Genomic DNA, 23,008 nt, shown 5'->3' on the forward strand with positions numbered 1-23,008 from the left:
GTCTAACGTTTGCTGCCGAGTTTGGACAGATCTGCCGTGCTAAGGACAAACGCCGTATGAACCTTCAGGCGTTGCCAAATTTCCTTGGATAAGACACAAAATTTCCTGGTAAACTTATGAATATTTTCCAACCAATTTTTCAAATAACTATATTCTCAATTTCACCGAGAGCTCCTGAAAATTTCAGGGAAAAATGTTCTTAAATTTCCTTAAAAATATATATTTTAGTGAAGGAAATTTGGCAACTCCCGAATGTTCATACGGCGTTTTTCCTTAGTACGTCAAAGATAGCGTTGTTTCTTTGCAAATCTATAATTTTTCATCATCAAAACACAGTTAATTCTGCACTTTTTGTAGCTCACCCAATGTCAATGTTAGTCTTTTTTGTAAATTCACAAATAATTCCTAAAATACGCTTTACTTATACTTAAAGCTCGGGATCTTCAGACTTCTGGAATGACTTGAGATCTACTAATTGACTGTATTTTTCTTCTGTAGATTTGGAGTACGATGAGCAAATCGCAGCACAGCCGAGTGCGGTTAGAAGGCGAAGATGAGATCCTCTAAATCTGGATCACCGAAGGACGGTCAGAGCAAAAATCAATCCAAAGAGACATTCTGGCAAAAGCGAGTAAGTCAAGTGGAGAGCGTGCTACTAAATAAGAACAAAAGCAAACAAAACAGCAGCAAAGAAACGAAAGACAAGAAAAAACAACATCAGACCGCCGGCGAACAACTAGAGTGTCTGAAAAAAGCATTAGAGAGTCTAACGCAGAAAGAAGCCGAACATTCGAAACGACAACCAAAAGACTCAACTTTTGACTCCGCACCCCCAACAGAAGTCGAAAATCTGCTGAAAAATGTCAGGTCTGACGACATCCTCTGCTACTCGGACGGAAAGAACAGCCTGATTTACTGTCCCTCTGAAAAGGGCATTAACTCGGACTTGGATGCCTCGGACGAAAGGAGGGGTGGATCTGCCTCTAAATCGACGGTAAAGAGAAGTGCTTCGCCAGAGCCCTGCAAGAAAATACGAGGAGGAGAGGAGCCATACCACCCAACAAGAGAGGTCTGCGATGGTAAGAACACGCGAGGCGGGTCGTCCAATCATCGGATGAGCGTGGATAGAAGACATTCGGATCGGTGTAAGAGGGATGAGAAACGGGAACCGAGGGAGTGCTGCAGAGCAGACGTCAAAAAATCAAGCGAGAAAAAGCCAAAATGGAGCGAGGCGTGCAAACAAATCTGCAAGAAGAAAGCGCCACAAGAATGCTCCAAGACGGGGCACCTGAGCGCGGGCAGGGGCCGAACGCGGTCGGACGACGAAGACAGCTTAAAGGGGCGGTGTAAGAGGAGACACTCGGACGTGGAGGAGCGAGGAAAGAAAGGAGGGCGGAAAGAGGAAAAGGACACAAGATCCCGTGGAAGTCAAGCGAGTTTAAAGAGGTCATCAGGGAGACATGGCTCTCGAGATAGGGAGCGACATCGGGATCGCAACTGCCGGACGGAAGCGAAGCGAAGCTGCTCGCGGTCGCGGAAGGAGGACGCGGACCGCGAGCGGAGGCGGAGGAGCCACAGGAGCGGGACCCGCGAGAAGACCGAGGCCGGCAGGTCCGGTGTCGCGGGAGCCGGAGACGCCGCCCAAACGGAGGTCCAGCCTCAAGCGCACCTCCCCGAGCGCCCGGAGGTCCGCCTCCAGCGGGTACCTCCGGGACAGTTACGGCAACGAACCGTCGCCATCACTAGGCTATCCAGCGCAGTGTCCACCATGCCCCAACTCTTCATACCCCATGCAGAATGGCACGATGCCCGCTTGGAATTCCACGCTCCCGCCGCTCTCACCGGTTGCATATCCCGACGGCTCTTTCGGGGCCCAGTGCGGGTTCATGGAACCCGAGTTCGACGCCAGTTCCATCCGCTACCCGCAAGGTCCTGCCATGAGTACCCCGATCCCGCGGAGGAATCCAAGAGTTGCTGGGCATATGGATTGTCCCTCGGGTGGGTACATGGAGACCCTACCGGAGCACACCATGGGGTCGGCTTACTCCCAACGCCCGTCTATGGCCCATCATTCCATGACACCTCTTCCGATTCTACGGGGCTCCAGAGGGCCGCCTGGTGGTCCTGCGATGAACGCCTCGGCGGCGATGAGTGCTCCAGCTATGTACGGACGTTCTGCATCTTCGATTCCCGGTCGCTCTGTTGGCGTCTCTTTCCCGCCGCAATCGCCCTACCAAGGACAACAGTTCCCGAGCCAAGATCGTCCGGTTTCCACTCCGTCCGGTGGTATTGTTTGTTGCAATACGTGTTGCAGGCCGGCTCCGTGCTGTTGCCCCACCCAGTTTTGCGTGGTCGATAATCCGTGCGCAGCGTGCGCCGACCCCGAGTACTACGAGTGCGGCGAGCACATCCACGAGACCCCGTCGCCGATGTGCAACTATCACCGCTACTTGTGCGAGAGGCAGAAGTCGGCCATCGCCGAGAGCACTGCCGAGCTGGACAACACCTATCTCCGTGACTGCATGCCCATGTCGGCGCCTCGTTTCGACAAAACCAAGTTATACGCCGACCCCAAAGGCCGCCGTCTCCAACCCAGCCTCAGTTGTCACGGTCTCAGCCCTTCTCAACTCCAGCACCCTGTCGACCCGCAAATGATGAGCCTCCTCTACAGAAGTAAGTGCTCTTGAATTCTTCAATTACGATTATAGAGGATTTTGGTCGTTATGGCGTTGTACAGGACGGAGATCTGTCCTTGCTATTATCAGGTTTCCGGAATGGACACATTTATCGCATTAGAGGGAGGTACATTTACCTCCTAATGCGACCTCGAATTAGGAGGTCGCATTAGGAGGTCGCATTAGGAGGTCGCATTTAAATATCTCGATCGAAGACATTTTTCAAAAACTGTGTTCGGAGATTAATGCACCATACTAAGAGAGTTGATTTTTTGCCTATCAAATTAACATTTTTCTGTTGGGGGAAGTTACTCCGAAATATATTTCGTTTTAAAAATAAATAGTTTTTTCGGTGTAAGAGCCCGTCAAAGATTTTGAAATTTGTCAAAAATTCTTTTTCAAGAGGTCAAATGTTGGTAAAAGAGGCTTGAGAGCCTTTTCCCCCATTTTTTGTAGTTTCAAAGCTTTCGTGAAAAAGCAGTATGCAATATCTCTAGAATAAGGGTGCATCTATATTTATTGTAAAGTACTTGCCTGCTGTTTTTTCGTGAAATGTAAACCTTTGAAACCACAAAATGTGAAAAATGCACTGAAATTATACACTAGACTCAAGTGTTACCAACATTTGACGTCTCAGAATAGAGTCATGGACAAATTTCGGAGCCTCGAAGATGTGGATTTTTTCTCCGAAATTTGTCCGTCACTCTTTTTTGTGTGTTCATTCAACTACGAATAGTTGCAGCTAGTTTTATTTAGCTGAGTCGTATTATGTTCGGAGGCAAAACTCGCAACATGTTGTGAAAACAAGCAACAATCGCATTGTGATTAGAGTTCTTTTGTGTTGTGGGGGCGGGGCTTATTTTCGCGCGCAAAACTTGGGAACCACTGAAGCACCTTTGTTGTACAACAGCTGCAACGTGCTCCGAGCAAGTCGATTTTATGTTTTGCCCATGACAACGCTGTTATCCAACCTAAAATTCAAATTTGCCCTCTCATTGGTTGTTCAGAAGCGCGTCAAAGGAACAAGAAAAAAAACCAGAAACGACTTCTTATTTCGAACAAAACACGACTCTGTTGATCATTTTTGTTGTTGTTCTTTTTGTAGTTATTTTTAATGTTGCTGCTCTATAGTGAGATGTGTGGTCGTTGTTCTTTTTGTGTTTTTTTATTGCTATTCCTCCTATATTGCTATCTATCACTGCCAAAAGTCTATTGATATACGTAAAATTAGAAGACTGATCAAACTTTCGGCGCACAGTGGAACGACCGAATAGAATAGGTTGGACATGAAATTTTCGGCCAAAATTTCAAATTTTGATGTTAATTTCGTCACAAATTCAATTTCATGGAGAGTTCCCGAGAGAAATTTTCATGAAAAAACCAATGAAACCACGCTTAAACCTTTTTGTTTCGTATTTCAAAAAATATAAGCTTTCAAAGTTACCAGATTTTGTCCGACTTCTACCATTAATTCGGTCCACTGTGCGGCGGTACATCTCAAATCACAACGAAGCAATTGATTCATTAAATAATATTTTATGAAAAATTTAATAATGTATCAATATATGGTCTTTTGGAGCAAATATAGTGCAAGGGTTCTAAAATCTCCGGGTGAGGCAATATTACATAATTTTTTTGGATAGTTTTATTCCTCCTACCTGTGCGGTTCAACCGCATAACTTGTTTTTATTCTAAATAATAAATATGCCATTATAGATGGGCAGAAGCGATTGATCAAATGTACTTAAGGAGACACTATATCGATAACAGCACGGTCCACCTTTTCTTTGCTTTTCAGTTGGATGAAAAGGTTTTCTTTTCTTCTCTCTTCCGCCCTTAACGGATTGCTTTAAGTTCTGTGACTCGCCTGTCCTTCAAGGCATATCAGCTCTTCAACCTAAATTTAGTTTTACATTAGCTTGCAAACTAGGGGCAGGTTTCCCCCCCCCCCTCCAAATATGTTTATACTAATTGCAGTTTTCCGTTCACAAATGCCATACTACTTCCCATCAATTATCTACGCCGAGAAGGGGGAGGGCATCATTTATTTTCAAAGATGTAGAAATGCGCGCAGCCACAGAAGCTCCGAAATTCGGAATATTTGTGTTCCTCAAATCTTCCATAACACATTTGTTGCCCTGGACCTATGACGTTCAACTTTGCATGATGAAAGTCACTCTCAAATTATTTTCGACGCTAATTTCCCGGCCTATTCGGTCTCTAGGTTGCTCATTTCAATCGCCTATTCTCACACTTGAAGAATATATGCTCTGACTGCACTGTGCTTAAAAAATGAGGTGGAAGCTTTAAGTCAGAGAAGGCGCACTCATGGCTGATAAGATAAAACGGCCAAGAAATTAAATGTCCGTCATGATAATATTCTTTAAGTCAACCTGTTACCTAGCACTCCGTGCAAAATTCAGGAATCCTATGAAAATGTCGTGGACCCCTTGACTTACATGAATGATATGCATGATGAGTACGTTATTATTTATCTTATAATCTTCTTCAAAATATGAAAAAGTTTTGATCATTTGAGATTTTAAAAAATTTCCACTCACAGAAAACGTAGTCATGGGTATTGCACTTTTGAAAATGCAAACCTACAAAGGATAATACAGTGTATATCAGTGCTCTGTACATGAGATTTAAAACTTAAACAAATTTTGATTTTAATTAAAACCTCTAGAGAGGGAGAGCCTTAGGAGATAGATGCCATGGCGGGTAGGCGTTACAGAGCCCTGGTACGCTGTAAAAACGACTAATACAATAAATGATTCGCGTAAAATTGATTTTGGTGTAATAAAAAGAAAATAGAACAAACATAAATATTGTGTTAACATTTTTTGCGATTTTATTTTAAATCATTCTGGAAATCTCCCGGAAACTCTTAAAAAAGTGTGTGAAGCTTTATTTATTCCTTTTTTTTTTAAATGATTAAACATAAAACATAAGTAGAAATGTGAAACGTTGCAATCGGAGATGAGAACACTTTTTTCCGAGTGCAGGAGTCTATATTTGATTTCATTCGTGGCAGGAGCAACGAGATAACTATTCGACCACGGGTGTAAGCATATTGCCGCTAGCCGGATGGAAGGCGCGTTACATTGCGAAAATAACACCACCGCGATCTCTGCCCTGGTTTGCGCGACGCTGAAGCCGCCGCTAAACTAGGACTACGTGTCATCATTCTTGACTTTCTGCTCCGGTTTCTACCATAATTAAACGAAAATTAGGTATTCTTATTCTAACAATTCAAAAACACGGATGATATTCAATTTTGTTGGTTACATAAAAAGAAAATAAAACGAACGAAAATATCTCGCCGAAATCTGCGATGCTTTTATATGAGATCATCATATGGGAAAATTCGCTGAAACGTTTCAGAAAAACTGTGTGCAGCTTTTTAAAAACATTGATTAAATATAAAACTTTTAATGGTGCAGTCAGAGATAAATACGCTTTCTTTTGCGTGCATCCATTGGCCTTTGGATCCATTCATCTCTTAAATAACTTGAACATGGTTGTGTTACGATTTTTTATTAGTGTATTTCCTTCGGAAAATTTTTACGTTTTTACGTTTTATGTACCTATTTACGTTTAGTTTTTCTTTAGTGGTTGTCAACCGCGTAATGGCCACACGCCCCTAGTATAATTTATACATATGAAAACTGTTTCGCCATTTTTTAAATCTCAAGTAAATTTTGCAAGTTGTTTTAAAGCATTTCTGAACTGCATTGTGATGACAATGTGTCAAAGAGCTCATATATGCTTTTGGAAAATTAAAATATTTACATATGTGAACTATTTGGAACTGCTGAACGGTAAAGAGTTGAATATGAGACACAGCTGTGATAAGTTTGAATGAACTCTTTGACTCTCACTTTATTCTTGTCCGCACTAGAACTTATAAGTTCTATATATAAGTTGGGCATATATGCCCAAGAAAAGCTTGATCATATCAGTCGAAACGGTTATAGGACATTTCGTCAACGATTTTTTGTCCGCGCACCAGTAGTTTACGTCCACGCGTTTTTTTCGGAAGGGGAGTTTTGGTCCACTTACCACTTGATACCCAAAGTTAATTGGTCCACATGTAAATACAAACGACAATTGCTTACGGCGTTTTTGGGTGAAAATGTTTAATGTCTTGGAAGAATGAGGGTTTGTTTGTTTGCTCTAACGGAGAAAAATATATAATTGAGATTTTTGGTAAAAATGAGGGAGCGTCATTTCTATGAGAGAAAATTCACTAAAACTTTCTTCACCTCTTTGGTGCAACAGGACTTAATTATCTTCCAAGAAAATCCCATATTTTTATACCTGAACTGGAAAACTTTTTGATTTGCCTCAGCTAAAGGATCTCATATTCTTCCTGTGCATGATAACTTCGCTTCGGCACTGGTTTGCCGCAGCGCTTCGAGCTACTATTTTGCCACGGAGGTGTTGCACAGTATCATATGAGATCGAAGGCACCCAACGTATCATGATTGATGGCATCTTTCAAAAGCTTGAAGTTCCCTCGCAAATTAAATCGAGTGAAGACAACAAAAAGAGAGCGGTAGTCGAAAAACTTACTGTCCTAGTATCTGTATTTAATAACGTTTAGTATGATTTTTAACCTCATTAAAGGAACAAGTGACCTAATTTAAGGAGAAATATCCTCAAATTTACCGCCGAGAAGATTTCCTTATGAGTTAATAAAGAAAATAATGTTTTCTTAGATAAGAAAAAATGATTTTATAAAAAGGAAAGTCACTCACATCAAGCAGAGACACGCTTTTGTTCACCTATTTTATTCTTGATTCAAAATAAAATCTTCTTGACGGCATACTCAAGAATGTTCCTTTATCTCTCTTATCTCGACTTATTTTGCAAGGAAAGTTCCGTACTCTTAAAGGATGTCATTCTTATTGTTGGTATGTTGGAGTGCCTTCAATTTCGTATAATACTGTACAACACCTCTATTGTGAAATAGTGAAGCGCCGTGGCACGTGGCCCGTTGCGGCGCGGCCAGCCAGCCAGCCAGCACGGAACGCGCATTGGCGCCTACAAACCTAAGGGATACCTCAAGCATTGCGCAATGCGTGAAGTATCTGCTACGGTTTGTAGGCGCCAGTGCGCCGAGTGCGCGTTTCGTGCTGGCAGCACGTCGCATCACTCCGCTTTATGCTAGGGCCTATTATTTAAACTCAAGGAGTCAGCGTTTTTCAACTCATGATTTTTATATGTTTGCACACTCTGCATGGATTACTTCAATTTAAATTGATAAAAAAAATATATATATGAAAGGAAAATTTAATGTGTGATTTGTAAATATTAAGGTGTTTCCTTGTCGTATTTAATGATTTTCAAAGCACATTAATTTTTTCTTTTATATTTTGTGCTTTTATTGTGCTGCAGCGTGGTGTGAGCGCAACTAAACGCTCAAAATAGGACGTATTTGACTTTGAAAGATCGATGTACAAATGGGATAAAACCGAAGATTGCTTGCTTCTCGGTTTTTCCCCTCTTTTATTCATTTATGCATAGTTTCTTTTGATACAACTACTGCTCATTGACTTTAATATCGATTCCATCGCTTGGAAAAGGTTTTACAAATATTTGCCACGTTTTCAAAATGTAAATGTTTTTAAATTAAAGTAATATTTTCATTAAAAAAAAGTATCCATAAGGTTTATTTCTCATCGAAAATTTTAAGGATGGAAATAAAACCAAATATTCACCCATGACAATTTATAAAAATTGATCAAAAGAAGGAAATAACATTTCATTTAAAAAATGAGTTACCACAACAACTCTTCCGTCTCTCTCAATTTTCTCATTTCATTATTGTCAATATAATTTTACATACGGACTAAAATATGACACTTGGACCAAGTCACTATTGCTTATTTCACGCGTGGAAGTAAACTACCGGACAAAACAGGTGTGCGGACAAAAATTCGTTGACGGAATGCCCTGAAACCGTCGAAACCTAAATTATAAATGCAATCAAAATCAATACACTGCATGGTTGGCACAACTATGTATGCACGTCATCATTAACTGATACTGTCCCTGCTGTGAGCCATATTTTTTTCATTTTATAGCGCATTCCTGATGATTTTAGATCAGTACCATGTAAAAATATGTATTCGTATGAAGGAATAGAGGAGAGGGCGGGAGTGTAAAACCGATACTCGCAATACCGGTGCCTTTTCTGACGTTTGCTGTACTCTCTGTCTATATTCAGATAAACTGGATAAGGAGAAGACTCCTGAATCTACCGGGGTTCTTCGAGGTGGAGCTAGTTCATTCCAAAGTGCTCCATCCAACATCAGAACTTCATCCTCTCCCGGAACAACACAAAATTTCCGGTCCTCGTCCCCCTCTAGGACTTCGCGTATTCCCAGGAAACAACCTGCTCAAGGAACTCCGTCTATTCCTGGTACTTCATCTCGTTTTGGAACTCAGTCTAATCCTAAAACCCACTCTAGTTCTAGACCTTCGTCTAATTTTAGAACTCAGTCTAATTCTAGAATTCAATCTATGCCCAGAACCTACTCTATTTCAAAAAGTCAGTCTGTTTCTAGAGCACCGTCTAATGCTAAAACTCCGCCTGTTCCCAGAGCCGCATCCATTCCAATGACTTCATCTTTCCCCGGCTCTAAGTCCCCGTACCTTCCTCGCAATAATGGATCCAATTCCTACATTTCCGGAAATTCATGTCCTCCATGTCCCCAAACTGGGACATACCCAGGAAGAACTCAGTATTCCTGTCAAACTCCATACAATGTAACCTCCCAAAACGTTGCGTATAGCAACGGGTCGAAGTATACTGTCTCTAACAATTACCCTTTAAATCAAAGAACAAGAGGTGGACGAGAAACTCCGACTCACTCTTCCCCTGTTTCGAGAACTTCTGATCGCTCGGTGCACGTTGATAAGACTCCATCCTCTAGCTTCCGTCCTGCCCTTCAAGAAACGCCAACAGCAAACATGGCTCCCAGTGGTTGTCCTTCGGAATATACTCACAGACCTCTTGTAAAGATTCCCATCCCGTCGTATCCTTCAGTCAGAAGGGTCGTGCATGTTTCCAATAAGACTCCAACAGAAATCACAATATCTGTGACGCCCAACCTTCGCAGCAGGACAGGTGCATCTGTATACTCAGATCCGAATATAGTCTCTGGGCAGAGCACTTCGCGGCCTCTTTATCTTCCAGTGCCTGATAAATCAGCTCCAAATTCGCCAGAGAAGGATGGCCTCAATACCAAGGATAGCCATTTTTCAGATTCGACCTCGCGGGCTGCGTCTATCCACATACCCCCTACATTTCAGGAATATCGTCATTTTCCATCGGAATCGTGTCCCAAGATGCCTCCTCTACGTCCAAATATCCCTTCGAATTCTATTGCCAGAACGTCCCTGCCTCCCGTGTCACTTTCTTTTCCTCCAAGCTCCTTAAGTAATATCGGATTCTCAATCTCTGTCACTCCTACCGCTCGAGTATCTCCTGATGTTCAGAGCGATGTGAAAAGCAAGGTCGGTGGGAGTTCTTTAGCGCCTTCAAATGCTGCTGCTGATTTAAAGAGAGAAACTTTGTCTGTTTCTCAATCAATCGCTGCAATTCCTTCGTCGTCATCATCAATTCATCAAGCTATTCATACAAAATCGTCAAAAAAAGGGAAGAGGTTGAAAAATCATTCCTCGTCAAAATACAGCAATCAAATTGAAATGATGAGTGTTACGCATCCAAAATCCAGCTCTGAAGGCAGGATATCTGGTGGAGCGACTGTTGCTAATTCAGCGAGGCCTTCAGTTAATAAATCAGAAAAATCCCCGGTGCATTCAGATTCCGGAACGGATTCACTTCCTACCTGTGAATCGGATGGCTTTTTAGCATCAGCCACGCCTGACCAAACTGCGTCTACAAAATCAGCAAATCGAAAACTAAAAAGCAGAGGAAAAGTGGCATTTGGGCAAGGATGCTCAGAGACTGTTCCTCGTCTATCCGTAGTCAACGGTGTGCGACACCGCCATCTTTAAAACAAGGCATTTTACCGTGCCCCGTGCCTCCGTGGAAAGGAAGATTTGCAAGCCTTTTTGGAACAGTATCCTCCTCAGATGTAAAATCAAATCAGCCTGATCAGTCTGACTCAGATTCTACTGATTTGGTTTTTTTGAATACCGAACCGGCCCCGTATTTAGGTCACGAGTTTATAGATCCTTGTCTGTATGACTCTGATCTCTTCCCGACACCGTCATCCTCCTCCTCAGAACCTGAGAATATTCCGACTCTTATTCATAGATTAAAAGAGCGGAAAAAGTTTTGTAAAAGACTGAAGAAGCACACGCATGACTTTTATCGCAACCAACGGGATGAAAGCTGACGAGTGTAAGCCGAGCAAAGTAAATTTCATAAAGAGGGTTATAAATTTTTCCAAAAATTTGGAAAAAAGAGTGGATCATTAAATTGTATCTCAGCGCAACACTCTCACGGTGATAACCGATTAACCGATTCCAAGTTTTATTTTCTCAAAAGCCTTTATTTCTTAATGATTCATTCTCTCTCGCCCCTAGAAAAATCGATATGTTTTGGACATATTTAAACATTTATTCTAGCACATTTTACCCGTGTGAATAGTATGGATGCTCTTTGATAATGCACTGTCATCCATTCAAATTACTTGAAGATCTATACTCCCTATTCTGCCGTGCTAAAGAAGAACGCCGTATCAGCCTTCAGACGTTGCCAAGTTTCCTCAAATAAAAATCGAAATCACTGGGAATATTGTGACCATTATTTTCTCAAATTTTCAGACAATTTTGTGCACAATTTAATCTAAAATATCTGAAAATTTCAAGGGAAAATATGCATGAATTTTGTCAAAAATACAGGTTTTATCAAGGGATACTCTATATGGCAACTCCCGAATGTTCATACGCTGTTCTTCCTTAGCACGGCAGAATTAAACAGAAGTCCATTTTTAAATATTTTTTTTATTTTGCTTTTTGAAATCTCTGGATGTCCTTTCCTTATTACCCAGGAAAGCGGTGGTAGTCCTCTTTATGGAACGTAAGTGACAAACACGCAGGGACGCAAGAGTCACGTGAAATAGCGCTAAAATGCAAGAAAAAAAGAGTTTTAAAATTAGACCTCCTCCCTTTTTAAAGGAACCAATTCAATTTTTACTGTCAGTCAATCGCAATCTAACTGAGGCTAATTGAAAATTTCGAATGTTTTATTTCCTTTTCTGGGAATTTTTATTTTATTTTCTCTTCGCAGACGCATTTCAATGTCGCCTTAAAGGAAGCAAAAAAACTTCATCTGCCGACAAATAATGACTTTCCTTTTCATAGATGTTTTGAAAGCAACAATTTGTGGAATTAACTATTTTTCGCATCCTAAACCATCTTTCGTACCTCAAATCTGTTTTTAGTGTGGTTTACATCTGATTAAGTATGAATCGCTGCCATAAGGAATCAAAAATCGTGACTTTTGGGGAAATTTGTCCATATTCGTATCGATCGTAGTTCTGAAAGAGAGACAGAATGAATCTCATTTAAAGCTCTAACCTCCACTCTTTTGGACTTCGAAAAGGAGCTTTTTTTCTTTTTTTTCGGTTATTTGAGGTCTTTAATCCATTTGAGAATTCTGCAGCCTTAGAAATGAGCATGTTTAGTAATGTTTAATTCCTGAATTTATGAAAACTCGAGAGTGCACTGAGTTCACAGGAATTTTCCTCGATTTTTTGGAACAATAATAACCCACGAAAAACGATCTCAAAAAATTCTTCGACGGGCGTTCGCCGTGGCCATTTTTAGTGATCCTCCGTTGCGCGTTTTAATGGGAGCTCAAAATAGGCAACTTAGAGCTCGTTTTTCGTGGATTAATATTGTTCCAAAAAATCGGGGAAATTCCGAAGAAACTCTGCGCACTCTCTAGTTTTCAGAAATGCAGGAATTAAACATTACTAAACAAGCTCATTTTACCAGAAGTCTATGGTAGTGACACTATTCGGCAAAAGGCTTGGTCATCAAAGCCAATATAATGCATAATTCCAGAAGTAAATAAAGGATCCTTAAGCAGGATTGCCATTCTTATATTGAAAGCCATAGACAACTGTAACTTTTGCGGACTCCCGGGGATTTTAGAGCAATACCTTGTCAAAGTTAACAAAAATAACTAAGCAAATATTCTGATCAATTAAATTCAAGTTTTTTTCTTACTTTTGGCGTGCTCTCTATATGTACTCAGATGAAGTGGAACAGCAGGAATCATTTTGCCCTGAACTGCCGTATGATGATGGCGCCAGGTATTGTATCCCCGGGACTTCGTTCTCAAAACGCCTTCCACAGTTCGATGATGCAACCAATCGTGCAATTCTCAATTCTCCGTACCCGTCCAAAACTGATAATATTCCAGACGTATCGGTATTTTTAGATGCAGGAGCTAATGGTCGTGATAAAAGTTCCTGCCCTCCTCTCACGTCAGGCATTTCCAATAAAACCAACTGCTGTGCCTCCCAAAATTATCCTCCAGCTCAGAAAACACCTAGTCACTCGTGCCCTGAAATTCCGTTTCCTTCAAATTTTGATTCACAGCAGTATTTAGCGGCCCCCAGTTGCACTTCTCGCAGTTTGTCTTGCAAAATACTCAATGCATTCCGAAATGCAGCTGCTGAATGTTCATGCCCCGGAAGACCATTGTATGATCGTTGGAGATCTGAAAACTGCGATGAATGCCAAAATTACGCCCCTATATCCAGGAACACCCTGTGTATTCAGGAAATTCTAATGTGCCCACGTGCCCAGGTGTGACGGGAACTCAGACTGTCACAGATCTAACTGGTTACACGGTTTCTATAACTCCAATCGCCACGGGCTTACAAGGTGCAGGAATGGAATCAGACACTGCAACTGCATCCACTCCCTTGCGTTGTGCTACAAACAAGGACTCCTCCGCTTTTGTATCTCAAACAGGTATTGACACAGCTGAGCAATGCCACACCGCGACTGCACCTGCCTCAACAGTGCCTGAGTCATCTGCATCAGTACCTTCAAAATTCGACGCATGTAGAAAACTGCCTTTTTACTCTCATAACAATGATACCCTCCGTCAGACAGGTTTTGGTACAGCCAGTCCATATACCCATAATGTATCTACAAATGCACTCCCTGGAGCACTTCCTGGTGGTCCATGTTCCGTTGCTCCCGTTCCTCCTACTGTATGCTCTATATCCCGTGTAGCACCAGTTGCATACTCTGCGGCTCCCACATCTCCTACACCATGTAACATGGCTGCTTCATCTCCCGCCACATGTGCCGTGACTTCTACACCGCAGACTTCAGTTGATCCGACTGCCCCTCCTCCTCCTCAGGATTGTGACAATGCAAAAATCTCGAAAGTTGCATCGACTCAATATTTTGACACACCCAGATCTGAATCTCCTACCCTCCAGACGTTTAACGACGAATTAGGTTACACCATCACTATAACTCCTACAGTTCGTTTACCTGCTGACAATCTTGACTCTGGCACTCCTGTACCCAATACATTTTCTAACGCAGGCGAATACTCAGTCACCCTTAAACCTCCTACTTCGGAACTTCGTAATAAACCTAAAACTTCTGCATCACACATATCTCGGACAATGACAGATGTCGGGTATTCTGCTCCTTAAATTTACATACTACGGCAATTTCCGACACACCTAATTCTCAGACACCCCAATTCAGGAGATTTACAAAAATCCAGCTGGACAATCAGTTTCTGTAGTCTCACCCAGTCAAGCTGTTCCCGATACTGGCGAATATTTGATATCCGTAAAATTTCCTCCACCGGGAACACAGACGCAGAAGCACTCACGAAAGCATGCAGTTCGCGGAGGTGCAACGCCTACGGCACTTTCAAATGATTCGCGCTATATAGACAGTGCTAGTGCCCCTCTCTCTCAAGGGAAAGTGTTGCGTAAGCAATCACGCAAATGTCATAGCGTAAAAAACGCCAAAGCTGCCCGGAACACTGTAAAAAATGCGACTAAACCCATCCCTGTAAAGAAACCGCGTAAGCATCGAAAGCATGGAGCCTCCAAACCCAAATCAACTTCAGAACTTTCTAAATCATCAAGAAATAAAACGTTGGCTTTATCTTTATCAGTTTCGCCAAATTTCTCAGCATCATCTACCTCTACATCGTCGTCTGGTGGCTCTCCGCTAGAAAGTTCATCAAGGCACGTAAGATCAAAGAGGCAAAAAAGACTGAACCATCATAAAGAGTCGAAAAAACAATACTCAAAGAAGCAACACCGCCGAAAGATTTTCCGCAAGGAATCTGAGGAATGTGAGAGTGATGGTAACTTCATTATTGAGGAGGAGGGGACTTCAGAAGAGACATCAGAGTCTTCTAGCGTGAGCTCAACCAGTTCCAGCGGTTGCGAAGATCTACAAAACAAGCAGACACAGGAGCAGCTGCAGAAGATCCTGTGCCCCGATTCGTTTCCTGAGATGGACACGATTTCTCGTTGCACAAGCTCATCAAGCTTTAAAACTTGGTGTAGAGGGGTCTTTCAGAAAATAACTGACAAAGAAAGGTCAGCGCAATTTTCCAAAAAAGCTGGAAAACCTGGATGCACTTCGTATTCGAAATCGCCAAGCGGGACTAAAGGAGCGAAGTCGAATCGGTTTTGTAAGTTTTTTTCCTCTCTCAATTCATCTTTAAGTCCAAAAAGCACTCAAAAAGTATCTAACTGTTCCTGCGCAGACGTAAAGTCTAGATGTCCCGTCCACCAGAAACATACAGAGGTTCTCCCTGAAAAAACAAAACCACGTAAACCCTGTAAACCCAAAAAACGATCTAGGGCGGCTATTTCATCCCATCAAGAGCATTCCGATGAGTCTGATGATTTGATCTTAAAGCGGACGCACAAGTCTACTCCTGAAACTTCAAAACAGCCGAACGTCCAAAAGCGGTCAAGAAAGGCAGATCGTTTGCCCTCAAATCAGGTCAAGGAGTCCGATCTTTCCGATGATGATCAATTTATCAAATCTGAAACTGATGACTCTGAACAATCTGAAAATTCTACCGCTTTTCCTTTAAAACATTCAGGGAAGGCTTCCTCTCCAAATTCAGATCACCACTTTGATTCATCTCTTGAAAATACACAGCATTCTGAAAAGTCTGGTTCTGATATCTTGCAAAAATCTAGGAAAGCCGCTGGGAAGTCTGTTTCCGCTGGTCCACAACAATATAGATCATCTACCCTTTTCATTCAAGAGCAGCCAAGCCAGTCTGATTTCATAAAACCTACACGATCTTTGAAGTCCATGTCCTCTGTCTCTAAACATCTCGGGAGGTCAATTCACTCCAGCGTAGGTTCACTAAGTCAGATCGGCTCTATAAGCTCAAAAAATTCGGGCTCTGTCGCCGCTACTTTGAAACACTCCAGGGGAACCATTTTTTATGATCCAGACTATTCTAGCAAACACGTCTTACATGTAAAAGACCCGCATCAGTCTGAAAATGTCATGCCTAGAGTTGCTGATTCCACCATCTATAAACCTGGAGAAAAATCTGGAAGGCCGGAGTCCGATATCACTGGATCTGGTGGAAAAAAGACTTATGAATCAGTGTTTGGTGCGACACTTTCTGAAGAGCAAACGAATGACTCGATATATGGAGAGCCTGTGTGCCGCATTCCTCGAATAATTAGTTACGGGGAATTTCTTCAGGATAACTCAAATATTCGTTTCCCATTGAGGTGTAAAGAGAAAGCCATTGAAGAACGAATGGCAAACGCACGAACCTCATTTTACAATTATCTCACGTCCGCTGAGAAAGATGAGCTTCGCGAAAAATTGTGTGGCAATGGCCATCAAGCGAGGAGAGAAACTGGTCAAAAAGAACACACATTAGACCAAAGCAAGCAATCAATAGACTATATCAGGCAATCAACAGACCAAAAGAGATAATTAAAAGGCCAAAACAATCATTCTTAGAACAGTAATGTGATCATTGGAAAATTTTTACTTATCATTCAGAGAGGCTGAAGAATGGGTCTGAAGATCGAGTCTCTTGACCACATAGGATTAGACTTGACGTTCTAAATCCCTCCTTTGGTAAAATCAGATCAATAATGCCGCAATTTTTCCTAACAAACATAAGAGAAAATGCCGGAAAATTCTATTAAAAAATGCGGTAACCTTAGCCTTGCGCGGAAAAGTTTATTGATATCCTTTCCCATTATTTACTCCCTAATAACTGGTTTCTTTTAGATTTTTCAGTCTCAATTAATGTCTTTATTTCTTATCTTTGATTTTTACTTTAAAGATAAAGTGGGCGAAAAACAAAATTTTTGTGTCGAGCTTCCCATTGCAAAAACAGAGGAAATGTCAGCCTTTTTTTAATTCCTTGAACATTTTTTTTACGAGAGCGTAACAAAATTGTTAAATTACAATTTTTTTAAGAATTATTCTGTCAAAATTTCAAAAGCATATACCGTTATTAGCAGATTTGGCATCACCATCAACATTTTTTTAAGTACGCTTTTTTATTCTCTATCAGGATAAGAATTGTGAAATAAATCAAAATTATAATACCAGTAAATCTTATATTATTTATTGTGTGTTAGTCCAAGATGTGCTTACGCACTTCTTGAGGTACTTATTGGCCAAGGGTATTCACAAAATTACTATGCAGTTACTAAAAAGTTGTGAAGTTGCGGTAATTAAGTGTATTAATTAGAGACCTCTATTAAGTTTTCTGAAAAGATATGTGGTTTTGTAAAGTAAAATTCATCTCGGAGTTGCATTTTGTCAAATAATGGTTGTGGAATAACAAAGACTTGAATTCTACGATTTTGCCAGAGGATTCGTGTCTGAAACTAATTTCGACGGCGAAACGGCAATAATCCCGTTGGAATCTCGCCTCCGGGGTTTCGAAACGAATTTACCTGCCTCTAATTTTAAGAGGGAATTAAAAACATTTTCATTTAAAGTTCTTAAGAATCCCTTAAAAAGATTAAATGAAATTACCCACAATTTACCTTCAATCCGCATGATCTTTCAGAAAACTAGCAGAACGTAGTAGAATGTAAATTATTACCCAATTATGAAATCGAGATACAACGTTTCATAGTTGCACCATTAATTTAGGAATATCTCGAGCTTCTATCTGATGTATCAATTTTTGACGCGTTTCTCTGGAAACCACAAACATTTCACTTGACTCCTTCATTCGTGGCTTCTTCAAAATGCGTTTGACTTTACTTGAGGGGCTTGGAAGACAAGGCACATAAGTGCAGTTTTTGCAATTTCGAGAAATAAGCGTTTGAAGTTTTGAAATTACGTGGATCCTTATGGCGGAATGAAAGTTCAAACTGACTTTTTGATGCTTAAAAATCGGAATTTGGGAGCGAATTTTTCACAAAATATGAATTGAGACTAATTTTACTTGAAAGTATTAATATCTCAACTTTTTCAGAAACTGCACTTATGCGCCTTGTCCTCCAAGCCCCTTAATTTAACTCTCGTTCTGTGTCTGTTCCTCGTGTTGGTGAGGACTGAAAATATTTCCTTCAACAGTCGTGTCTCCTCAAGTTCATTTGACCTAGTCCTCCCTGGTAAAAATTGGCAGTAGAATCTGTGTTCCAAAATACCATAGACCTACAGCCGGCTGTAAGATTTCTAATAGCTTCTATAGACGGATACACAATTTCTTATAGCCTTTTATAGCCGATGGCGATTAAGCAACAGCCAGGCAATAAAGTGTACACTAAATGTCACCAATTACGGATGCTAGGACTTAGTGAGTTTTTGGACTACTGCTCTCTTTTTGGGCCGTAGTATCTTGATTTATTTTGCGAGGAAAGCTCCGTACTTTTGATGGATGCCTGCCATTCCGAATATGTTAGCGCGCCTTCAATTTCGTATGATACTGTGCAATACCTCTGGTGTGAAATAGTTGCTTCAAGCGCCGAGGCACGCTGCAGCGCGGCGGGCGGGCGATCAGTGCGAAACGCGCATTGGCGCCTACAAACCTAACAGAGATACTTCACGCGTTGCGCAATGCGTGAAGTATCCTTGTTAGGTTTGCAGGCGCCAGTGCGTCGCTGCTCCGCTTTGTGTTAGGCTCTAACATTTAATCTGGCGGAGTCAGCGTTTTTCAACTCATGATTTTGAAATGTTTGCACGCTCTGTGTTTGCACTTCTCATTTTAATTGATTAAAGAAAAAATGTATTAAAGGAAAATATAATGTGTGTTTTGTAAATATTAAGGTGGTTCCGTATCAAACTTAATGATTTTCAAAGCACATACGAATTTCTACACAATTTTTTATAGACTTTCATAGCAGATGGCGATAAGGTGTATAATCCGGCGATAGGAACTATAGCCCGCCTTCATAATTTTTCATCGCTTCGTATAGCCCGGCTCTATGATTTTCTCCGTTTTCTACAGCCAGCTATATGATTTTCTATCGCCTCCTTTAGCCGGTTATAAGAATTCTTATAGTATTTTGAAACGCAGCTCCTACCGCCAATTTTTACCAGGGCTTGCTTTCCGCTTATTTTCTTGAGAGAATGGATGCGCGTTTAATCAATCGAACAAGATCTATTTGTGAGTTAGTTTGAACATGCACCTAAAATTTCAGTAACTAAGAAAGAACTACTTGTGAGAAGTTGGATACGAAGAATAAAACTAATCTTCTATGAAGATAACCCGTCTAATAACACTTGAAAGCCACGTTTAAACCCATCTTTAGGACTTTCTAAAAAAAAAAACAGTGCTGTGATGTAGAATAGCAAAAATATATCAGGTGCATTCACTCTAATTTAAGCCCAGTGATAAAATTAGATATAGCATGATTCAAGTTGAGATTTAAAAAAAAAAAAAAAAAAAAAAAAAAAAACAGTACCTAGCACTGATTTTTGTGCGACGCCATCACACATCGTTAACCCATCTCCCATAGTCTGGCACCATTCACACAACCAAGATCAAACCTTCCTCCCTCTCAGTGTGACATACTTCACGGACGGTCCACCATTATTCCGCCGTGCTAAGGAGAAAAACCGTATGGGCCTTCAGGCGTTGCCAAATTTCCCCTAGCAAATCAATAATTTTCAGGAAAGTTTTTAAATATTTATCTACCAATTTCTCAGATAATTTTGTTTGTAATTCTATCTAAAACGTCTGAAAATTTCAAGGACAAATATTGACAATTTTCCTTAAATACGAACATTTCATCGAGGGAAATTTGGCAACTCTCGAATTTTCATACGGCGTTCTTCCTTAGCACGGCAGTATTACTCGCCATACCTTCCATGCATGCCCTTTCCCCTTCCCTCGAAAGTTGAGCGATGTGTGTGGAGTGTGGCGACTCAAATCACGCTGAAAGTACTGGTAGAGGGGAGAATAAATTATTACTCAAGATTAACTCGACCAACGAAGGAAACGAAGCACCTGCGCTTGACGCGTTTTTTTCCGCGGAAGGCGCAACAGGTACGACTAGTTGTTGATGTTGCGTCTTCCCTGCGCCCATTCATTGCTTTTTTCCGCCGCAGGGGGGCACCAGGAGTACTTGAGGGAGCGAAGCAAGCTGTCACCGGAGGAGAAATTCGCCTTCCCTGTCCTCTCCTCGCATTCTTACGGCTGGCGGATCCTCTGCGCCTACTACCCGCGGAAGACCTACGCCCGCAAGACCAAAGATTTCCGCGCCGGGGACGCTGGTCCCATGCCGTACACGTGACCAGAATGGAAGTCCTCTGAGAACTTTATCGCTGATGGCGTCAGTGCTTCTCAATCCATCCTCGAAAACTTCATGCGATTCGCGCAAATTGGTAAAACCGGATTGTATCTGATTTGGATCTTCTAGACCCTTGCTACAATTAGATGGAACTAAGAAATTGTTAAATATCTCAGAGGAAATTCGAAGGTGCCCATTTTGCCCCTAGATAAGTCAAGTGCTATGAATGAGATGTAAAATCCACTCTTTGTGGAGTGAGCTTCGCTCTTTCGGAGCAGATCTCAATCCATATTCAAATCTCTAAGGTCCGCTACGGGAGGGTGGATAGGCTCCGGAATGCTCTCTGGACTTAGTTCCAAAGTTTCTATCACTGCAGTCGCAAGTGCAACAACTTAGGACTCCTGACACATGTCAGACAGGGGTGCATTTGAAATCGGCTGGCGAAAAAAGAAGAGAAACAAAGGGGGAAGAGTAAAAGGAAGAGAATAGATAGAGTGGAGAAGATGGAAGAAGAGGAAAGGAAGCTGAAAAGGTTGAAGAAGAAGAAGAAGCAGAGGACGAAAAGAGGAAGATAAACAAGAAATCGACGACGGTAACAGATTCTCTTTGTTCATCCTTCTCTCTTTTTGTCTCCTTCTCTTCTTCTTTGTCTGCCTCTTTTTCGTCATGCCTTTCTTTGTCTGATTCTTCTTCTTCTTCGATTTTTCTCGCTTTCATATTTTTCATCCTCTTCTTCTCTCTTTCTTCTTTTCCTTATTATATCTCTAATGTTTCCTCATCTGGCATTTGCTATGACTCCTACGATCTAGGTCTGTCAGACTATGATTGGTCAAATGTTGGTAAAAGAATCGATTTTAATTGATGGAGGTTATCTCTCCTCGCGCCACTAATTTATGATGGATTTTAAAGGAAAGAAAGCAATATCGCCAACTTGCTATACATAGAATCGCTGCTGGATGACATGAACCGCTGGGACATACACTTCAAATAAACTATCTTACTACGAAGGTCAATACATGGATTACATTTTGCAATAAGGAACTCTCTGGCTCTCCCATAAAAGCACATATCTGCATAGGGAAACCAATGCCATGTATGCTGTTAAAAAATGGGCCAGAAATAGTGGTTCCTTATTGCAAAAAGTAATCTCTATGTTTAATACTGTGTTGCAGGATCAGCCATTGCGCTGAGGGAAAGAAGTGAAGTTTGGTGGCAATTGTGTCAAAAGAAAAATGTGAAATTGACCATAAATCGTTTCAGCACATTGAAAACAAAAATTGTTTTTTTAGTTCGACTTCGTTCTTACAACTGTAAAGTAGACACATTTTATGACATTCTCCCGGTGGCATTATTTGAAGAAGAGATTATATAGATACAGAACTTCATTAGTCACATTAGTTAATTGCCAAAATCTTAGGATAGAGAATAGGTGCATAGAAAATTTATCACTGAAAAGAGAAAACAGTGATACGTATAGTTTTGGTGAGTTCAGAACCCTCCATCTCTATCCTCTCTTCATTAGTTACCTGAAGATCTTGAATTTATTGGAGCTTACATATCAAAGCAGAGAAAGGAGCCATTTGACGTCTATTAGTGAAACTCTGTGAAAGCCAAAACCCATTGGGTATGGCTTGGCTGCCTGGGAGCAAAATATTAATAAATGGCCAATTTTGGAGAGGGGAATTCTTATTACTAGCATATAGTCAATCATCTCTGTACGTAGAATTACACAAGATTTATTATAACCACCTTCATATTGTCAAATGGCTTTCCTTCTCTAATTTTAATCGGTGGATTATCTTATTTTTGTTTTTGTTTCGTTGAACAAAATCTCCGGTTCATAGGACCGCGCGCTCTCATTCCAACAAACTGGATTTCAGTTCTGTCGACCAACGAGATCGCGAGAAGTTTCAATGGTCGATGGTCCAGTCCCCAGAGCCGAAAATGCTCCAACAGAACTTATCGGCTCGTGCGAGTGAAGTTTTCTTCATCGTACGGAATTCCGTGAAATAAGGGTCGCTAGACAAGGTATGAAGTGGAGCACTATGCAACATGTCCTCTACTCAAAATTTTAAGAGGTAAACCAATCGCACAACAGAAAGTTTGAAAATCAACTCCTAAGTAAAATTTAAGCGTTTACAATTTATATCGGTTAAATAACAAATCTACAAATGGCGTCATTTGTGTAATTCAACTTCCAGTTTATCTTTGCTAAAAATATTTGTTAATATCTGCTTCAAGAGATGATTTCTGAACTTCCATTTGTCCGAATTGTTGTCCATGTAAGATTTTGAAGAGGAAAAATGCGACGCTCCTTTCAAGTTCAGACTTTGTTTAAAGGTCAATAAAATTTGGAGACCCGCACAAGAAAACAGATCAATTAAAAATACTTAATACTCACTTGCGCGTTTTTCAAATTAAATTTAAATAATAATTTTTTTCATTTCTTAAAAATTTTTAATTTTTTTTTTAAAAAATAAAAAATTACGCGCAAGTGAGTTTTAAATATTTTTCATTGATTTGTTTAATGGCCCATTTGCATGGTTCCCCTTAAACAATTACGATATTTGCATTTCTGTGCATTTCAAAGGCGCCAACGAAGAAGCA

At 41.0% G+C, this 23,008-nt stretch overlaps 1 protein-coding gene across 9 annotated transcripts; it reads left to right on the top strand.

Moving 5' to 3' along the window:
* The first annotated feature begins 1,310 nt into the window (after nucleotides 1–1,310).
* LOC109031289 (uncharacterized) lies at nucleotides 1,311–22,551 on the top strand. Of its 9 annotated transcripts, none has more exons than XR_011899675.1 (3): nucleotides 1,311–2,673; nucleotides 20,220–20,495; nucleotides 22,246–22,551. XR_011899675.1 is itself a non-coding variant. In XM_019042733.2 (3 exons), exons 1-3 carry the CDS (start codon nucleotides 1,461–1,463, stop codon nucleotides 13,479–13,481), a joined length of 1,971 nt encoding a protein of 656 aa, XP_018898278.2. In that variant the 5' UTR covers nucleotides 1,311–1,460. The 9 variants fall into 9 exon arrangements, 4 of the variants coding, with proteins under 4 accessions (XP_018898278.2, XP_072155228.1, XP_072155229.1 ...); XR_011899676.1 differs by lacking the exon at nucleotides 22,246–22,551 and adding an exon at nucleotides 21,574–22,145; XR_011899673.1 differs by lacking the exons at nucleotides 20,220–20,495; nucleotides 22,246–22,551 and adding exons at nucleotides 8,911–11,055; nucleotides 13,105–13,245.
* The last annotated feature ends 457 nt before the right edge of the window (nucleotides 22,552–23,008 follow it).

This window comes from Bemisia tabaci, chromosome 4, assembly GCF_918797505.1.
Source record: "Bemisia tabaci chromosome 4, PGI_BMITA_v3".
Lineage (NCBI taxonomy): Eukaryota > Metazoa > Arthropoda > Insecta > Hemiptera > Aleyrodidae > Bemisia > Bemisia tabaci.

Bases quoted from the DNA above. Each gene is read 5' to 3' on its own strand.
- LOC109031289 (XM_072299127.1), top strand. From the start codon at position 1,461: ATGGCTCTCGAGATAGGGAGCGACATCGGGATCGCAACTGCCGGACGG. The intron at 2,674-8,910 runs GTAAGTGCTCTT...GTCTATATTCAG, and splicing joins GATGAGCCTCCTCTACAGAA to ATAAACTGGATAAGGAGAAG. The intron at 10,203-12,918 runs GTCGGTGGGAGT...ATATGTACTCAG, and splicing joins AGAGCGATGTGAAAAGCAAG to ATGAAGTGGAACAGCAGGAA.